We start from the raw sequence: 16,768 nt of genomic DNA on the forward strand, positions 1-16,768 counted from the left end.
AATTTCCCATCCACTCGTCAAGCCCCTAGATCACAAAAGAAAGAAAGGCACCAGGGGAAGAGGAGGGAGAGTCACAAAAAAACACAACTCGTCTCCATATCGAGAGAGCAGCTTGGCAACAAATTCATAAATGCATTATTGAAAAAGCAGATTTCTGACATAAGAATTAAAATAATAACATTAAAACAGAATAAATAGCTTGTGTTTGGGGGTTGGGAGTCTTTAGTTCTCTTTACTGAATATTTACAAGTTGGTCATCATTGTGACAGGCAAGCGGGAACTGTGAACGAGAGAATGAAAAATGTTACCACCAGGATCCCAGGGTGGGACACGTCATTACTTCTCTGTACACTGAGAAGTATTGTCTCCTCCTCCTTGGAGTCCCTAGCAAAGGGGCCCAGTGGAAGGACAGAAAATAAGTTTGCCTATATTGCCATGGGGTCTCCCAAAGCTGTACTCAATTTTTTTCTCTCATAGAAGAGATTATCCTGCCAATATAACCCAGTGAATGATGGAGACAATGCTAAGATTGGGTAATTTATTTTTTCATTTAAAGCAATTGGTAGGTCTTGAGATATACCAGTAATTGCATGTGAAGACCCCCAAGACCTCCCAACAAAGACACAGTTGACACCAGTATTAGTTCAAGGTTATGGGCATAATTTTGGCCACAACTTTATTGATTACAGAAGGTGAGTGGTTTGCTTAGGCATTGATTCGACTAGGCATTGGGTATGTAACTTTTTTATGTTACAGTTTATAATTTCTACTCTATTTGAAGTTGTTGTTGTGCATGTGCAGGTCATCGTTTGAATATTTTATTTTCAGTTAATGAAGAAATTACATATATTTCTACTTACGAGTGTTGAACTAATTGGCTGATGAAGAATTCAGCGAAACAGTAGTTGTTATCCGGAAACACTGTTCAGCAGAGTTCAGAGTTGGATATCAGAATTGAACATTTGCTGGTTATACAAAGCTTCACAGCTTGTTCTCCACTGGGTAAAGTCTGGCACCATGATTCATTTCAGGACTTTCAGAGACTTCAGTTTGTTAGTTTTGATGTTTTGCATTATTCCATAAAGTTTTTCACATTGTAATTGTTTCTGGCCATCGTGTTGCTTTTGATATTGCTGACTCATATTTTGCAACACAGGGGTTTGTTTGTTTACACCTCCGGCAGGGCAGCACTGACAACTGGACTCCGGCAGAAGTCAGTAAGGGTAAACATACTGAGGGAAGCAGTGGTCTGACCACAGATGCAACCTCACTCCAAAATGCTCCCAGGTGCTCTGTCATGGTCCTAACCCCCGGAAGGGGATTGGACAAAAGCATGGCGAGCCCCTGGATTCCTTTAATGGAATACCCTATCGCACATTGGGAGGGGCAGGTGTGACAACCTCCCCTCCACCACTCCTTGAACCAATGCCTAACCACCAAACCTTACAAAGTTGTGAGGATTTGCTACGCGGCAGGTGAAACCCAAGTGGCACCAGCCAATCAGCCAAATGGGAAAATTCCTACCGGGCCCCTGTCCCAAAAACAGACGACCCACGACGGCATAGCAAGGTCATAGCAAGACCCTGAATATAAGGAGGGTGGGTGATCTGATGCACGAGGCGCTAAGAGGAAGCTCGACACAATGTGCAGCAGCATAAATAGGTCCCTTGGCTGCAAATTCTCTCAACCCCATTGGGCAGAATTGCCCCAGCAACTGAGGGACCCAATCGGGTTGTTGTGGCTATCCAAACGATCCCACCCACACAAACGGTGAGGTCAGTCTTGGTGATCTCACAGCTACACGTGCCCTCCATGATGAGGAAACGATTTGTCAGGAATGATTAAGTCATGCAGCTTAAATGTTAGCACAAAGTAGACAACGGAAATGAGGTTGAAATTTGGGTATTTATATATCACTATATACAGTAGTCTTCAGACTGAACTGTAAAAGCCAGTATTCTCTGATGATCTGTCTGTCTGTTTGTCTAAACATACTGGGCCTGAACCTGTACTAGGGGCCACTGGTTGCCTTATGTCCTCTTTTTCCAGGATACGTCCTCTTTTTCATGGGTGTCAGGGGCTGGACTGAGGAGGAATGGTGGGAACCAGCCTCCCCTCTTCCTGCACCTTCCCAAGAAGAGGAGGAGAGTATAGCTTTGGAACAGTGGTTTGCCGAAGGTCATAGTCTGGAGGCTGCAGAGAGGAGAAGCTGGGAAATATTGGGAGAGCAGCAGGAAGAAGAAGAACGGGAGAGACAGCTAACAGACTCAGTGTCTCTTGAAAGCCCCCCTCTCCCAGAACAAGGCGTGCCTTGAGAGTAGTAGAACAGAAAGCTCAGAGGCAGAAAGCACAGATCTGTCGGCGCAGGGGTGACATACAATAGGAGGGACTGAGAGGGTGGGACTTTACTTGGAGCAAAGCCATTCTCTAAGAGAGACCACATTCCTTTGTCTCTCTCTCTGTGAATATTGAATAAACTACTTGGTAAAAACTCTTCTGGTTTATCTGCTTCTTGGCATCCCACAGTGGGAAGGATAGGGTTCCCTGAAGCCTTGACAATGGGTAGAATCAGCATAGCGAATGAAGCCAGCAAATGCCTCCTCTTTTTTGTTCTTCAAAACATTGCACCCTACAGTGATCGTAGGGCTTTGGATGTGGGGCAACTTCCACTGAATCTTCATGCTTTTCAGGGGGGTGGGGTTTCTCTTCTATCTTTACAATTCCATGATTCCATCTCCTTCCATAGGATTGCTCTACCCATTCTCCATCTGTAATATGGCACCAAAGGTGCCCACCATACTTATTGGTTGTGAGCTTTCATGAGATATAAAGCACATTTATTATTCTTACAGAGATCGTTTTTATAGCAAGAGTCTTAATGGCTTGGGGAAATGGTAGCAGGTGCAAACTAACCTAAAACTACCTTCCAGATTCACTGACATCGTTGAATGTATTCTGCGCTGTTGCTACTCGTGAGGGACCCTCTGGTTGCGAACGGGATCCGTTCTGGAGGCCCATTCGCCACATGAAAAGAATGCAACCTGAAGCGCCGTATCTGCGCAGGTGCGCGGTGTGATTTGGTGCTTGTGTGCATGCGCGAAGCTTGATTGAGCACTTCTGCACATGCGTAAGCAGCAAAACCCGGAAGTAACCCTTTCCGGTACTTCCGGGTCGCCCTGGGACGTAACCTGAAAGAACGTAACATGAAGCAAACGTAACATGAGGTATGACTGTAATAATGGAAGGGCTTTTTAAATTATATTCTGCTGACACAAGCCAGTTGCATACATTCAAGCGGGCAGCACGGAGAGTTTTAAAAGCACTCTGTTTACAGGCCTGATGCAAAACGATCACCGTTCATTACACTGCCCCATTTGCAGGGTGTTATTGGGCTCATCTGCGAAAGCCAGACAGCAGAGATCTGATCTCGCATCTTCAGTCATTGCTATTAGACATTGAGTGTGCTTCTGTCAATTGCTAGCATTGGCCATTGCGAGAGAGATGGGAGGCACAGTTTAGCATTTGCTGGGCAGGGGAATGCAGGCTTGAGTGGGATCTTAATAGACAATGTTTGAAACTTTTTTCATTTTTAGAAAACCACATTATTACTCGAGATCAATGAACTTAGCATACCAAAATAAAATTCCAGCACTCTTAATGACGAAACATAGTCAGAATGTTTAGTGCACTGGGAATCATTTTCATGCATTTTTAGCAACCCTCCTACGTGAACAAAAGGAGTGTTGCAATACCCGAAAAGGGTGGGATATCTGTACCAGGTGAATGGCAATCAGCACCCCTGGTTTCTGAGTAGTTGGCGATAGTTGTTGTTGATGATGATGATACAAGTTGAGTTTGGTGTCCAACCCTTAATTTTGTATGAAAAGTTAACTCAGCTATTTGGTACAGCTGTGAAGTAAACAGCACAATGTTTATCCACTCAAGACAGAACAAACACCACAATGTTTATTCGCTCAGGACAGAACAATGCAGTACATTTGCATTCTCCCTCCCTTTGTTTTTGATACTTGAGAAGCAGGCAGTCATGTTTTCTCCTGAATTTCCTGCAAGAGATAGCAGCTGTGGAGTTTATTTCGTATCCTATGCCGTGTTCCTATTGGTCTTTAATTGTGGTGAGAGGAACAGAGCGAGGGGGAAGGGACACATTCATTAACCCATTTCTTTAATCCCGCGATCGATAAGAATCCTGTGATTGACCAGGATCATCCGGGAATCTACCTGTTGATCACAGTTGACTGGTTGTACATATCTGATATATATCAAAGAGAAAAAAACTACAGAGAAAAATAAAGATACATTAATAATAATCCTCATATGGTCCTCATAAAACACAAATTATCAATGCATCTCTGTATTTCTTGGCCACCATTTTATCTTAATCTTCACACATACAGAGAGTTGAATCTTCCCACCTCCCACCTGGGAGAGCTCCCCCTTCCTGTGTCTCCCACTCAGACCTTCCTCTCAAGTAGGCCCTTTCTTCGTCTCTCTGTCAGCTTCCTTCATTTATCACAAATATACATTTTAAGACGTTAAGACATTTATCCTGACCAGAGATGAATGGCTGATGAAGATGATGGACTATGCTAAAATGGTGAAAAGGACCGGGGGAAATCAGAAACCAGGGAGAGAGAAACTTTTAATAAGGAATGGGAGAAATTTACAAATTATCTAAGAGAACACTGTAAACAACTAAAAACTTGGGCAGGATTTGAGTAATGCTTGTAATGTACTATATAAACTAAGGTAAAAATGGATTGTTTTAAGAAAAATAGAGAAAATCTATGATGCAGTTGAAAAAGATTGAAAATGGAAACCATGGAAGGGTGTAGGGAAGCGTAAGAGAAGTCTAAGGATTCAGGTATTGCTAAATGTTGATGATTATGTCTAATGTTTGGATTTCAATGTGTAGTGTAAAACTGAATAAAAAAAAGATTATAAATAAATAAATAAATAAATAAATGACTTTTAAGACATCTAGTTAATCGGATCCTCTTCAAGCAGGGTACGCGTTGCACTCAGGCCCCCAGGCATCTCCCACCTCCTGATCCACATCAGGCTATGCCCTGCTCCACTCTGGTTGGTCGTTTCGCAGTCACTTGGTCCCTAAAGCCAATGGCTTGGATTGGGGGGTAGCCGCGAAACATTATTAAATCCCTGCGCGATATTTGCTGGACCTCTTTGCCTTCGCGCAGCGGATCACCCGCCCGCCCACCCACCCCCTTTATCCGGTGCGTTGGCCTTGCTATGGACTTCGGTTGGTCACAGTTGAGGGACCTTGTAGGACTTTTTCCAGCCTCAGCGTGGTGCGGGGTAGGCGTCACGCATCAAACTGAGGGTACCCAGCCACGCCATTTGCCAGGCGGCCAATCAGGGCACTGTGGGGGCGTGGGCGGGGCCAGTTTAAACCCCAGTGCAACTCTGGAAGCTCCTCTTTCAGCCTCATGCTGCGGATCTCCTGCCCTCCCGCCCTCTTTTAGGTAGGGTCGCTGGCCTTGCTATGGACTTTGGTTGGTCACCCTTAAGGGTCCTGGTAGGACTTTTTCCACTTGGCAAATTGGCACCAGCCACTTGGCTTTCGCCTACCTCGTAGTAATCGTCACCATTTTGTAAGGTTTGACGGTTAGGCATTGGATCAGCAATGTGTGGGAAGGAGAGGTGCGGCCCTCACCTGCCCCTCCAAGCTCAAGGATATTCCAGTAAAGGAATCCGGGGTGCTCCAAAACCCCACAGTAGGGGCTAGGGCCATACCAGGACCCCACGGGGGCACCAGGGGTGAAGTCGAGTCAGTTCGCATCGGCGGGGCTCCCTCTGTTGGTGTTTCACCCTTTTATCAGATTCCCCGTGATGCGGGTGGGAGTCATCATCATCATCAAACCTTTATTGCATTAGCATACAGCCATAGCAGGATAAGACAAAAATGCTAGAGAGAAGCAACCTAACCAGATTCAAACGATATTACTGGCATTGTGACATTTAAATTACCTAAATTAAAATTTAGGGTTTTAGGGTGGGAGTCTGATATAGTTTGGATGATTCCAATGCCTAAGCAATACCACTCGCATTCTGTATTCTATAAAGTTGTGGCCTAAATTTTGCCCAATAACTTAAACTAAAATCCCGTGTCACTGTGTCTTCATTTTTGGGCAAGGAGCCTTTACCTGCCCTGTTTGGAGATTGAATGCAGGATTCGGCACAGAGGGGAAGAGATCCAGCACTGACCTCTAGCCATTTTCAAAACAATTCCATACACAAACATACTCAGTTTGCTAGTCCAACCAGTATGGTCCTGGTGTGGGATCACCCCCGCCCACTTGACAGAAGGAGAGGCTTAAAAGGCTAAAAAGAAATGTTTTATTGTTATTTCAGAAAGCAAGGCTTAAGAAAAGACAACCAGGGCTGCATAACACCGACATTTTTATTAGAATTCTTTTGTAACAAATGGAACTTGTGTCAGCAAATAACTGATTTTCATACAGACTTTCTTTCGCCACCAATGTAACGAAGTAAGAAAATAAAAAGCACGCCTTTCATTCTGTAAAACATTTACGCGTACTACTAATTAGAGGTAATTGTATTTTTTTTTAACAAGCCATTTTACAAGGTAATTTTTTTATTTTGATTTTTTTTGTTGTTTTTGTTTTCAGTCTAGGCATCCAAAACGAGAGCAAAGAACACAACTTGTATTATCTTTGTAAAGACACTCCAAGCTTGAATGGCAAAGCCACGTAACAAGATGGATGACGGGAGCTGCAGCCTTCTGATATTCTGTTGGGAGTATCAGGGCACTCGAAAACGAAAAGAGAGATCACAAAACCATAAGAGGAGCGGGGGAGAAAATAAAATTATAAGGAGGAGGGAACTTGCATCTTGTTGTTGCCCCTGCAAATTCCCTCCCCCCCTTCAAACATGTTTTGTGTTATTTACATACACACAAGTGGATTTTCATAAGCAGTTTTCCTTACAGATGGGTTCAAGTAATAATACTATTGGGTGTAGAATCAATAGGGCAGTGCATAGTACAAAGGTATAGAAAGTGCAAATCTCCCTAGAGTAACCCCTTCCTTCCCCCAGCCATCCTTGCCAACGTCTAACCATGCAAACCAGGTTTTTTTTTCTTTCTTTTTTATTAAAAAAGGAGCTAAAATAAAAGTTCTGTACAAATAATTTTTTATATATTTTGCGTATTTCTCCATTGTTAACTAATTACAAAATTATACATAACTACACATACATAGGTAAATAATAGCACCGTACTGGTTATGCTGATGAAACTGAATTCTGAGCTTGGTAAATGGCAGATAATGACACCTACTAATTAGAGAGAGAGAGAGAGAGAGAGAGAGAGAGAGAGAGAGAGAGAGAGATCACTGCACAGCAAAGATACAGAAAATGGAATGCACATCAATGATTCGGAGAGAGTTCCTCATTAGAAGCAACTCCTGAATAGCAGTTTTGACGGGAATATGTGCGGCTATTTCTTCCTCTTCTTGTCATGTGAAAACGTTCACCCCTCACTCACTAGTGATTTCATACAACGCTTTTCTTGAATAAATCAAATGATTTTTGTTTTTGTTTTTTGCATGAGCAATTGGCCTGCCTAGTGTATGTCTGCACGTGGATTTTCTTTTTTTATGCTCTTCCGTGTACATCCTGACCTCACAAGCCACATGACCCCCATGCGCAGTCTGCAGTGACCACTGCAGATTTCTATACAGAGCAAGGATGCACTTGAACCCCATGCAAAATGGGGTCGTCGTTGGCATTTTGTCACGCACTTCCAATCTTGCGCTTACAAGTCCAGAACACAGAAAGGTCCTGTGCAGACATGCCTTTCCTCTATGCTTCTAAAATGTAGCATTTTTTCCTACTGTGAGTATCTGAAAACGGGTACTTTTGGCTAAAAGCATGAGTTCGCTGCATAATCTGGCACTTTAAAAAATACTATTTCGACAGAAACAAATAAAAAACAAAACAAAAGGAAACATATAGTGCACATTCTTCTCTGATTCTGATGTAAGTTAGAGAATCTCATTCTGAGGTAGCCTTCTATAATACTTTATTATTATTATTATTATTATACATATATATGTTTAATTTCCCCCCCATTTTTGCATTTTTATATATAAAAGTGCTCAAATAGAATGCTTTCTAGTGTTTGGTCTTTTAATATATTTATTTCTGGTAGCGATGGGAAACATGGAAAAAGAGAGAGAAAGATCAACTAATCACTTCCTTGGTGATCCTTTTTTTTTTTTAACCGCATTTAAAATAATTCTTTTGATATTTATGTTCCAACATGGTGCTAGGCTGAACCCAGACCAATGCAAGAGCAAATGGCTTCCATTATAGTGCCTCAAAATGTTTTGTACCGTCCACAATGAGGGGGTCACATATAATCTTCCTTACATTTACACCCTCTGTCCGCTTGCCTGACACAGCTTATTTCAGGAGGCCTTTTAGCCTGAGTAAAGTGAACATGCTTTGGCCTCCAGTGAAAATTCGTGTGCATGGATATGAATCAAGACCCATTCTAATCGCTGCTCCAATGTCTATTAAGGGGTATCTACCTTCTCTTTTCAGCACGGTGCTCCTGGCTTCTGATAACCAATGCAATGGTTACGAAAGCAGACTGGGAGGACTCGCACCCGGATAAACAGCCCCTGACTACCCAACTGCTTGGGATAAACATGGATTAATATTTAACACCAGGAATGCATATTCTTAAAAGACCTCTTTGTACATGTGTTGAAAAGCTAATGCTTTTTAATCGAAGAAAGGGGGTTGGGGGAAGGGTGACACAAGAGAAATGTGAGTTCAACTAATGCAAATACAGACGGAACAAAACTCGAAGAAATGCTATCAAAATAGGCATCAAATATAAGGCACTCTAAATGTAAAAATTAAAATTAAAAAAACCCCAGCATTTTCCATTAATGCTGTACGCCACAAAAAGAGTTCTGATTTAACAGAGCAACATGAGTTTGGCTTTGCCCCATTATACATCGTCAATGCACATGTCCTACCGTATACTATAGACAATTATACAAGTGAATACATTTTTAAAACATCTTGACAACTATTATATTACAACATTCTCCCCTCCAAAGGGAATATGCACTGACCTTTCCCACATGCACACTTCCTATATTTAGTATGGTTTGTTTATTGCACTAAGGTGTTACACTGAGGTGTTTTTGTATGTGTGAGATGCGTGTACATATGATTTCCATCCTTTTCTTTTTCTTTTTCTTTCTTTTCTTTTTTTGGGGGGGTAGGACTGAGTTTCAAGTATCACTGATGTGCATTCCTCATTTCCCCTGGAAAACAGACAACGAAACAAAAGCCCTCAAAGCAAAACAATGAGATGCAGACATGTTCAGAAATATTGTATGGACTGAATGTAGCATTTTGGATTCTCCTCCCCTCCTCCACTGCTTCAATAAATCCAAGTCATGGAAGAACTGATATGCGATATATGCATTTCTGTCTATCTATCTACGTGCATAATTGTAGATTGATAGAGAGACAATAATAGAGATATACATATATTTATAGATATAAAGAGAAAGGTGTGTGTGTGTGTGTGTGTGTGTTAATAGCAGCTTTATACTTTGCGCTTCCCTGTTGATTCCAAAAGAAACAAAAAACAAAACCTTCCATATGTATATTAACTGATTTATATTTCATTTTTTTTAATAATAATAATAAAAAATCAAAATGTAAAAGCAATTATCTAAATGAGAATGTGGTCCTGGAGATAAATATAGGGTTGCACAAAAATGTGCAAATTTTCAAATTATTTAACATTTCTACAGCGAGATATTACAGGTAACAGTTCTACAGCATAAAAAAATCTACAATTCTGAAACAAACAAAAAATAATAATGAACAGTTATGCAACTTTTTCCCCTCCAAATTCACTTCATTGAATGATAAACTTTTTGTTTAAAATTAAAAAAAGGAAAAAAGTTTACACAGTTAAAAATGAAGCACAGGTCAGCAGTATCTTTACAATACTAAAAAACTAAATCAAGGACTTTCTTTTTAAACATTCGCCCTTTCCCCTCCCACCCCCCAAAGTGTTATTTATGAGCAATATGGTAGGAAGGGGAGATGCTGAAGCAAAGAGTTCGTCTTTTCTCAGAGCAGCCAGGTACTGGCCCTTGGACAAACATCTCGCACCGAATTGCAGGACTCCCAAGTTCCACGTTGTTAACTATCATGCAATCCTGAACAAGATGATGGTTCTTTGCAGAATTTGCTCTTCCCTTTAACTTCAACCAAAGCTGAATCCTTGAGGTATCTGTAAAGTGAAATCCTTCAGATGCCTCAACCAGTCTGGATTCTTTTATTATGTTTCTGGTAAGGTTTATTGAACTGTGAATTGTTGGTCCACCTGGAACAGTTTTTTGTTTTTGTTTTCCTTTTAATATTTCCCCACTAATTGGTCTTTAGTTAGGAGTTAAGAAGTACTTCTCAAGCACACGGTATGGCTCAGAAGAGGCTCTCTGGATCTTAAAGGGCCTGCAGTTAAAAATCCAGGATGGTCAGGGATTTTGTTTTACGTTGCATAGTGATCAAAGCTGCCCAGGTATTCTAGTGCGGCTCGATAGCAGAACTGATATTGATCCTTGGGGGAGAAAGAGAGAAAAAGAAGTTAAGATAAATCCATTTGCTGCTTTCTGGTTACAACACCGCCAATTTCTTACCCTTGAATGGTTAACAGAACTGGAGTTTGTGAGATGTGTTGCTTTCCCTTCTAGGAGAAGTTCTTTGCTCCTTTACCTTGCCAGCTGCAACCATGGTTTCATGTAACTTCTACACATATACTAAGCAAACATCTGAAGGCAGCCCTGTTTAGGGAGGCTTTTAATGTTTGATGCATTACTGTATTTTAATATTTTGTTGGAAGCCGCCCAGATGGGCGGGGTATAAATAATAAATTATTATTATTGTTGTTATTGTTATTGTTATTTTACCTGTACAATAATATTTCTACAATTTCTGTTGTGGCTTGTATGGACAAGAGAAAATGAGCAGAACACCAGGAAGCTCAAGAACTTTTGTTTCCTGCAAATAAAAGATTCAGATATCTTAACTGTGTTTAGTTCCAAGCCTGTATGGCTTTGCCAGAGAGGTCTTGGTAATTCTGGCTTCTTTGCAACAGACTGGTGGCATGTGAGATGACCTTCTCTTCTGTGGACCCTGGCCTTTGAAATTCCTTGCTTTCAGTTGTCCATCTAGCCCCAACTTTGGGCATATATCCAGAAGATATGCAGAGGCTTAGCTTTTTGCCCCAGCTTTCAGAAATACGGTGACTGTTCATCCTACTGTTACTGATTTTACTGGTTGTGCAGTCATTGTATTTGTTTGATATTGTGTAGGGATATCGCGGAGTGGGGAGTGGGGTCCGGAGGGAGCACACTTCCCCACCAGCAGGCAGCCACAGTCTGCCTGCACGCGTGACCTTGGGGTACAGGGCAACCCCCCCCAGACAAGCCACAGCTGTCTGTACATCGTTCCACCTCTGCCTGACCTTTTGTGGTCTCAGCAGTCTGCGGTGTCCTGTCTGTAACCTTTGTCTCTGAGACCTTTTGTCTCCTTCGTCATACACTGTGCAAGGGGGAAATGACGCTGTGGAAACAGGTGCCAAAATAACTTTGTACCACCCCACGATCTCGGGACGGAAGATGTGTAAAGGTCACAGCCCAAAATGTATTTGCCTGGCTCGCATATTTGTCTCAATAAAAAGAGGCTCCAGAGGAATGGCCGGCAGCTCGCTTCAGACCACCTGTGCGCAGCTCACATGATGATCAACTCCTGTCTTGGGCCTTCACTTCAATATTGTATTATATTACTTTATGATTATTTAATCCACCCAGGGTATTTTAGTGCAGGGAGGGCAATAAGTGCACTTAATAAATTGCTACTGTTTCCTAAATCAATTCTTTCTACTTAAGTGCTTAGAAGAAACCTCATGTACCAGTTTCTGTTCCCATGGAAGTGGGGAGCAATAACTCCTTGTGCACCATGAGCAATTCTTGGAATGCAAGCTCCTCCAAAAAAATAAAAACCAGCAGTAAATCTAACAAAGGTTTAAAGCAGGCATAGGCAAACTCAGCCCTCCAGATGTTTTGGGACTACAACTCCCATCATCCCTGACCACTGGTCCTGTTAGCTAGGGATGATGGGAGTTGTAGTCCCAAAACATCTGGAGGGCCGAGTTTGCCTATGCCTGGTTTAAAGAGTAGGAGCAATAATTTCTTGCACACTGTAATACCAGGACTGCTTTGCTATGGGGTTAATATATCCATGTTACTTTGGGAAATGTACAAATCAGGCCTAAGGTCTGTATTAAATGTGTATTTTATTCCAATGCTTGCTAGGAGCTGTGCTGAATGTTGTGGTACATAACTGCTTCACAAGTTTTTTATATATGAAGGTCAAAGTATATCCATAATGAGGCAAAAGAAGAAGAATATTCTTTTTTAATAAACAGTTTAAGAGAAGGAACATCAAATCATCCAAAATGCAAACTTGCAAATTTTCTTTTATATGTGTGTGTAAGTATTTGTTTCTAGGAACTAATGGGACATAAAGACATTTTTCATCTGCAATAATACTAGTAATAGAAAATAAATGGGTTTTACTCTTCAGTTTTGTCTGAGTTATTAGGATCAGTGAGAGGGGGAAATGGCCCAATTCCATTCTAAATAACTTTGTTTTAAAAGTTGCTAAAACTGTAGTGTTGGACTACAAGCCTGCAGTCAAAGTTTTAGGAGCTATGTCCTAATCAATGTTTAAAACCCAGTGCCCTATGCTTACACCTGGCCCACAGACTCCCAAATCCATCCATCCTGCATTGTCAGAGCTCCTATCGTTCCTGGAAAGTGGTGTGCTTCCTTTGCACCCCCTTTTCTCTCTGGTGTTCAAATTGCTGCATGTGTGCTTGCCAGGTCTGGATTTAGGTTTGATGAGGCCCTCGGCTACTGAAGGTAATGGGGCCCTTTATATGTCCAGCTGTCCTTTGTCAACAACAAATTGTCGCTGTTTTTGCGTGTGTTGGATATATAGGTAAAGGTAAAGGAAATCCCTGACCATTAGGTCCAGTCGTGGCCGACTCTGGGGTTGCAACGCTCATCTCACTTTATTGGCCGAGGGAGCCGGCGTACAGCTTCCAGGTCATGTGGCCAGCATGACTAAGCCGCTTCTGGCGAACCAGAGCAGCGTACGGAAACGCTGTTTCCCTTCCCGCCGGAGCAGTACCTATTTATCTACTTGCACTTTGATGTGCTTTCGAACTGCTAGGTTGGCAGGAACTAGGACCGAGCAACGGGAGCTCACCCTGTTGCAGGGATTTGAACTGCCGACCTTCTGATCGGCAAGTCCTAGGCTCTGTGGTTTAATCCACAGCGCCAATATATGCTATATGGTAATTTATGGACCTAATAGGTATCTAAAGCCATTTGCACATAACAAAATAACCAGTCCATGCAGAATGTAGGCACCCTATATATAAAAATGAGCAAACCAGTGATATTTTAGGGAGCAGGCGAGCAGGCGGGCCCATGACTTACATCATAGGAGCCCACACTGTTGCTGTATGTAGGTTTTATTTTATTTGTTTTTTATCTTATATTTTGGAAATGTACATCCAGTTTTTCCCCCTTTAATTTTTTGGGGGGCCTCCAAGAGAGTGGGGCCCTAAGCTATAGCTTGTTTAGCTTATACGTAAATCCGGCACTGCGTGCTTGCCCACACTGGACTTTACTGTGTGTTTGCAGCTGTATGCATTCCCAGTTAATCTGTGCAGACCTTGAACAGCACCAACCTCAATGCTTTTGCCCTGCAAAATTGGGTTTTACCATTTTTCCTTCCCATCCTCTTTCTAACAACTGTCCTGCAAAGTGCATCATTTTCCACAACCGTCTTCCTGCATCCCCTCTGCCGGCATGGGCAGGCTCCTCTTCCCACACAAGGTTATACTTGTGGGGCTCTGTCCAGCAATCTTATTTTCAGTCCCAGAGCTGAACCCAGAGAACATATACACACTCTCTTCCACAAACAGAGTGTCATCCAGGTTCCCCCTCTCACTCCCTCTTTTCCAGCTCCAGTTCCAGGGTCAAATGAGTTCTCCTGAAGAAAGGCAATAGCTGCTTGGCAGGACATTTGATTGTCCATTCCACTCTTTCTCTCTTTCTGTGGCTGAGAAAGGGAGAGGAGCTGGCAATGGCTTTTTATCAGGGGCTGAATAAATGGGGAGGCTTATGGGAGAGCAGTAAGAGAATATCAAGAGGATATTTTTTATTTTATTTTTTAAAAACTCTCTCTCTTTCTCACACACAGAAAAACAACCAACAAACTTCCCTTCTGCTACTACAACCAGTCACTGGACTGCAAGCAAATGCATCTCCAGATGAATGAATGGGTCTCTGCAATGGATGTCAATTTTGTGTGTGTGTGTGTGTGTGTGTGTGTGTACACACATTTTTGTGTTTTTAACTTCTTCTTTTGCTATTTTTACTGTACATCGCCTTGAGATGCTTGTGTGGAAAGCAATTCATTCTTACTCCTATTCATTCAATTGATTAGGTTTTTCTGCCATGGCAACTCAAAGGGACTTACAACATTTGAATAAAAACAAACAAACAAATGCATACATTAAAACCAGCAAAAAAATAAAAATAAATGTTCCTACTAGATTAAACAGCCCACCCACGAAAAAACACCCTGGAACATGTTCTGCTTCCAAGGCAAAGTTCACAAACCAAAACACCTACTTCCAGGTTTGCAGTGTTCTTAATCCAAGTTGTTAAAAAAATAAGCTGTTCTTAAAGCAAGGTACCACTGTGTATATATATAGAGAGAGAGCTGTAGAATAAGTGGAAGAATGACAAATTATTCTTACCTCTGTCTGTACCATGGCTGGCCGTTGCGTCCTTAACATTTTGACAGTCTGGAAGATATCTACAACACCTTCGTATCTCATTCTTTCCAACACAATGCTCAGGGTTATGAACACTCCGGTCCTTCCAACACCGGCACTGAAGAAGGGGAAAAGGAAAGTGAATAATTTGGCTGACTGCTGAGCTGCAGAAACAGTAATGTCATATGCGCACAAACCTTCGATGCTCCATAAATATCTTTACACGGCAACTGTAGATTGCAAGGTGATCGTTATTTGATAAGCTGAAATGGATTTGGAAATGAAGTGTTGGATATTGCGGAATGATTTGAAGGGACTCTTAGCTTTTAACCAAATACAGAATGGCCATTATAAATAGAAACCACAACACTTATAAATGTTTGTTCCAAATGTGTTCTTTCCCACACAAAAAAAGCAAGCTTGTTAGTCCAATTGCAACAGCAGGATAAAACTATTTTCATTAATATGGCAAAGTCCAAAGAATCAATGCAATAAAGGATTGTAATCATCTGGCAAGGGCACCTTTTCTTGTTTTGGTTAAAATATTTGTGTTATTGGTTGCAGACCACAGGTTTATGCCACAGAGAAACAGCCCTTCCTGTTGCCAAACTGGGGGAATGGCCTGGCTGCTGTAGAAAATCGTAATGATGGCTAACGAAAGTAGCCTGTAACAATTGAAACACATAGGGATAAATTGAGAAATGGATGCTCCTTCTACTTCATTTTTCTTATACAATCTAGAAAAGCATTTAATAAACATAAAAATCTTTGGGATGGCTTTTATTGCAGGAGGGGGCAATCCTATCATGAAAAACAGTTCAGTATGATTATCGTCTCCATACTGTAGATAATGATGATGATGATGATGATGATGATGATGATGATAATAATAATTTATTTATACCCTGCCCATCTGGCTGGGTTTCCCTAGCCACTCTGGGCAGCTCCCAATAGAATATTAAAAACATGATAAATACACCAAACATTAAAAACTTCCCTAAACAGGAAGATGGGAGACTTCCCCAAACAGATGGGAGAATGGGGTGAGATTTGAACTAAGGACCTCCTGGATTACAACACTCGGGGCAGAGGAAGGGGGTGCGGTGGGGGCGGGGCGCCCCGGGTGTCACCACTGAGGGGGGTGACAAAATGCCAGGCGGCACTCACCACGGGGCCTGCAGTATACGCGAGCCACACATCTCTCCTGGGAGTGATGTGGTGGCTTGGGCCCCCGCAGGCTCTGTGCTGCCCCAAATGGTCCACCCACTGCCTCCCCCCACCCAGCTGTGGAGGTCCTGCAGAGTGTCCTGCCCCGGTTTGCCCCACCCCCGCGGGCGGCTGCCCCCCCCCCGGATGCAGGGCACGTGCGCCACCCCAGGCGCCCAATCGGCTTTCTCCGCCGTCAACAGCACTATACAACTTCCACTCTTAATCTGCTTCCCCCCAGCCCAAATTACCATTCTGTCAAATCATTGCATCCGTTTTCATCTCATCAATGGCATCTGAGGGTGACTGTTACTTACCTACAGTGAACCGAGATTGGCCCATCTTGCCCAAACTGCTCTTTTGTTTTATGAACTTGGCCTATGAAATCGATAAACCCTTCTCCCGACTTTGGCACTCCTTGTTCAGGCCAATCGGTGAACTGGAACTGCCTCACCGTCCGAGACTGGCCGTCCTTGAATGAAATACACACATATAGGATATGAAATGCAGTAAGGCAGAAAACAAGGGGTTTTTTTGGGGGGGGGACCAACTAGCAAAGGGAAAAATAACCCACAATGAGCAAAAGGAGTGAAAACACTTCTGAGACAATGC

General features: G+C 42.4%; 1 protein-coding gene across 43 annotated transcripts in view; it reads right to left on the minus strand.

Annotated features, from left to right (window-relative positions):
• Positions 1-10,429: 10,429 nt before the first annotated feature.
• Positions 10,430-16,768, minus strand: part of PTPRD (protein tyrosine phosphatase receptor type D) — a 1,143,290-nt gene continuing 1,136,951 nt past the window's right edge. For all 43 annotated transcript variants that reach the window (XM_083592691.1, XM_083592680.1, XM_083592685.1 and 40 more), the window contains 3 exons: positions 16,474-16,628; positions 14,933-15,068; positions 10,430-10,654 (listed from right to left, as the gene is read on the minus strand). In XM_083592691.1, coding sequence (XP_083448817.1) covers positions 10,586-10,654; positions 14,933-15,068; positions 16,474-16,628 — 360 coding nt within the window. In that variant the 3' untranslated portion in view covers positions 10,430-10,585. The remainder of the gene's footprint in view (positions 10,655-14,932; positions 15,069-16,473; positions 16,629-16,768) is intronic.

Source organism: Podarcis filfolensis (genome assembly GCF_964270895.1).
Source record: "Podarcis filfolensis genome assembly, chromosome: 17".
Taxonomy (NCBI): Eukaryota; Metazoa; Chordata; class Lepidosauria; order Squamata; family Lacertidae; genus Podarcis; species Podarcis filfolensis.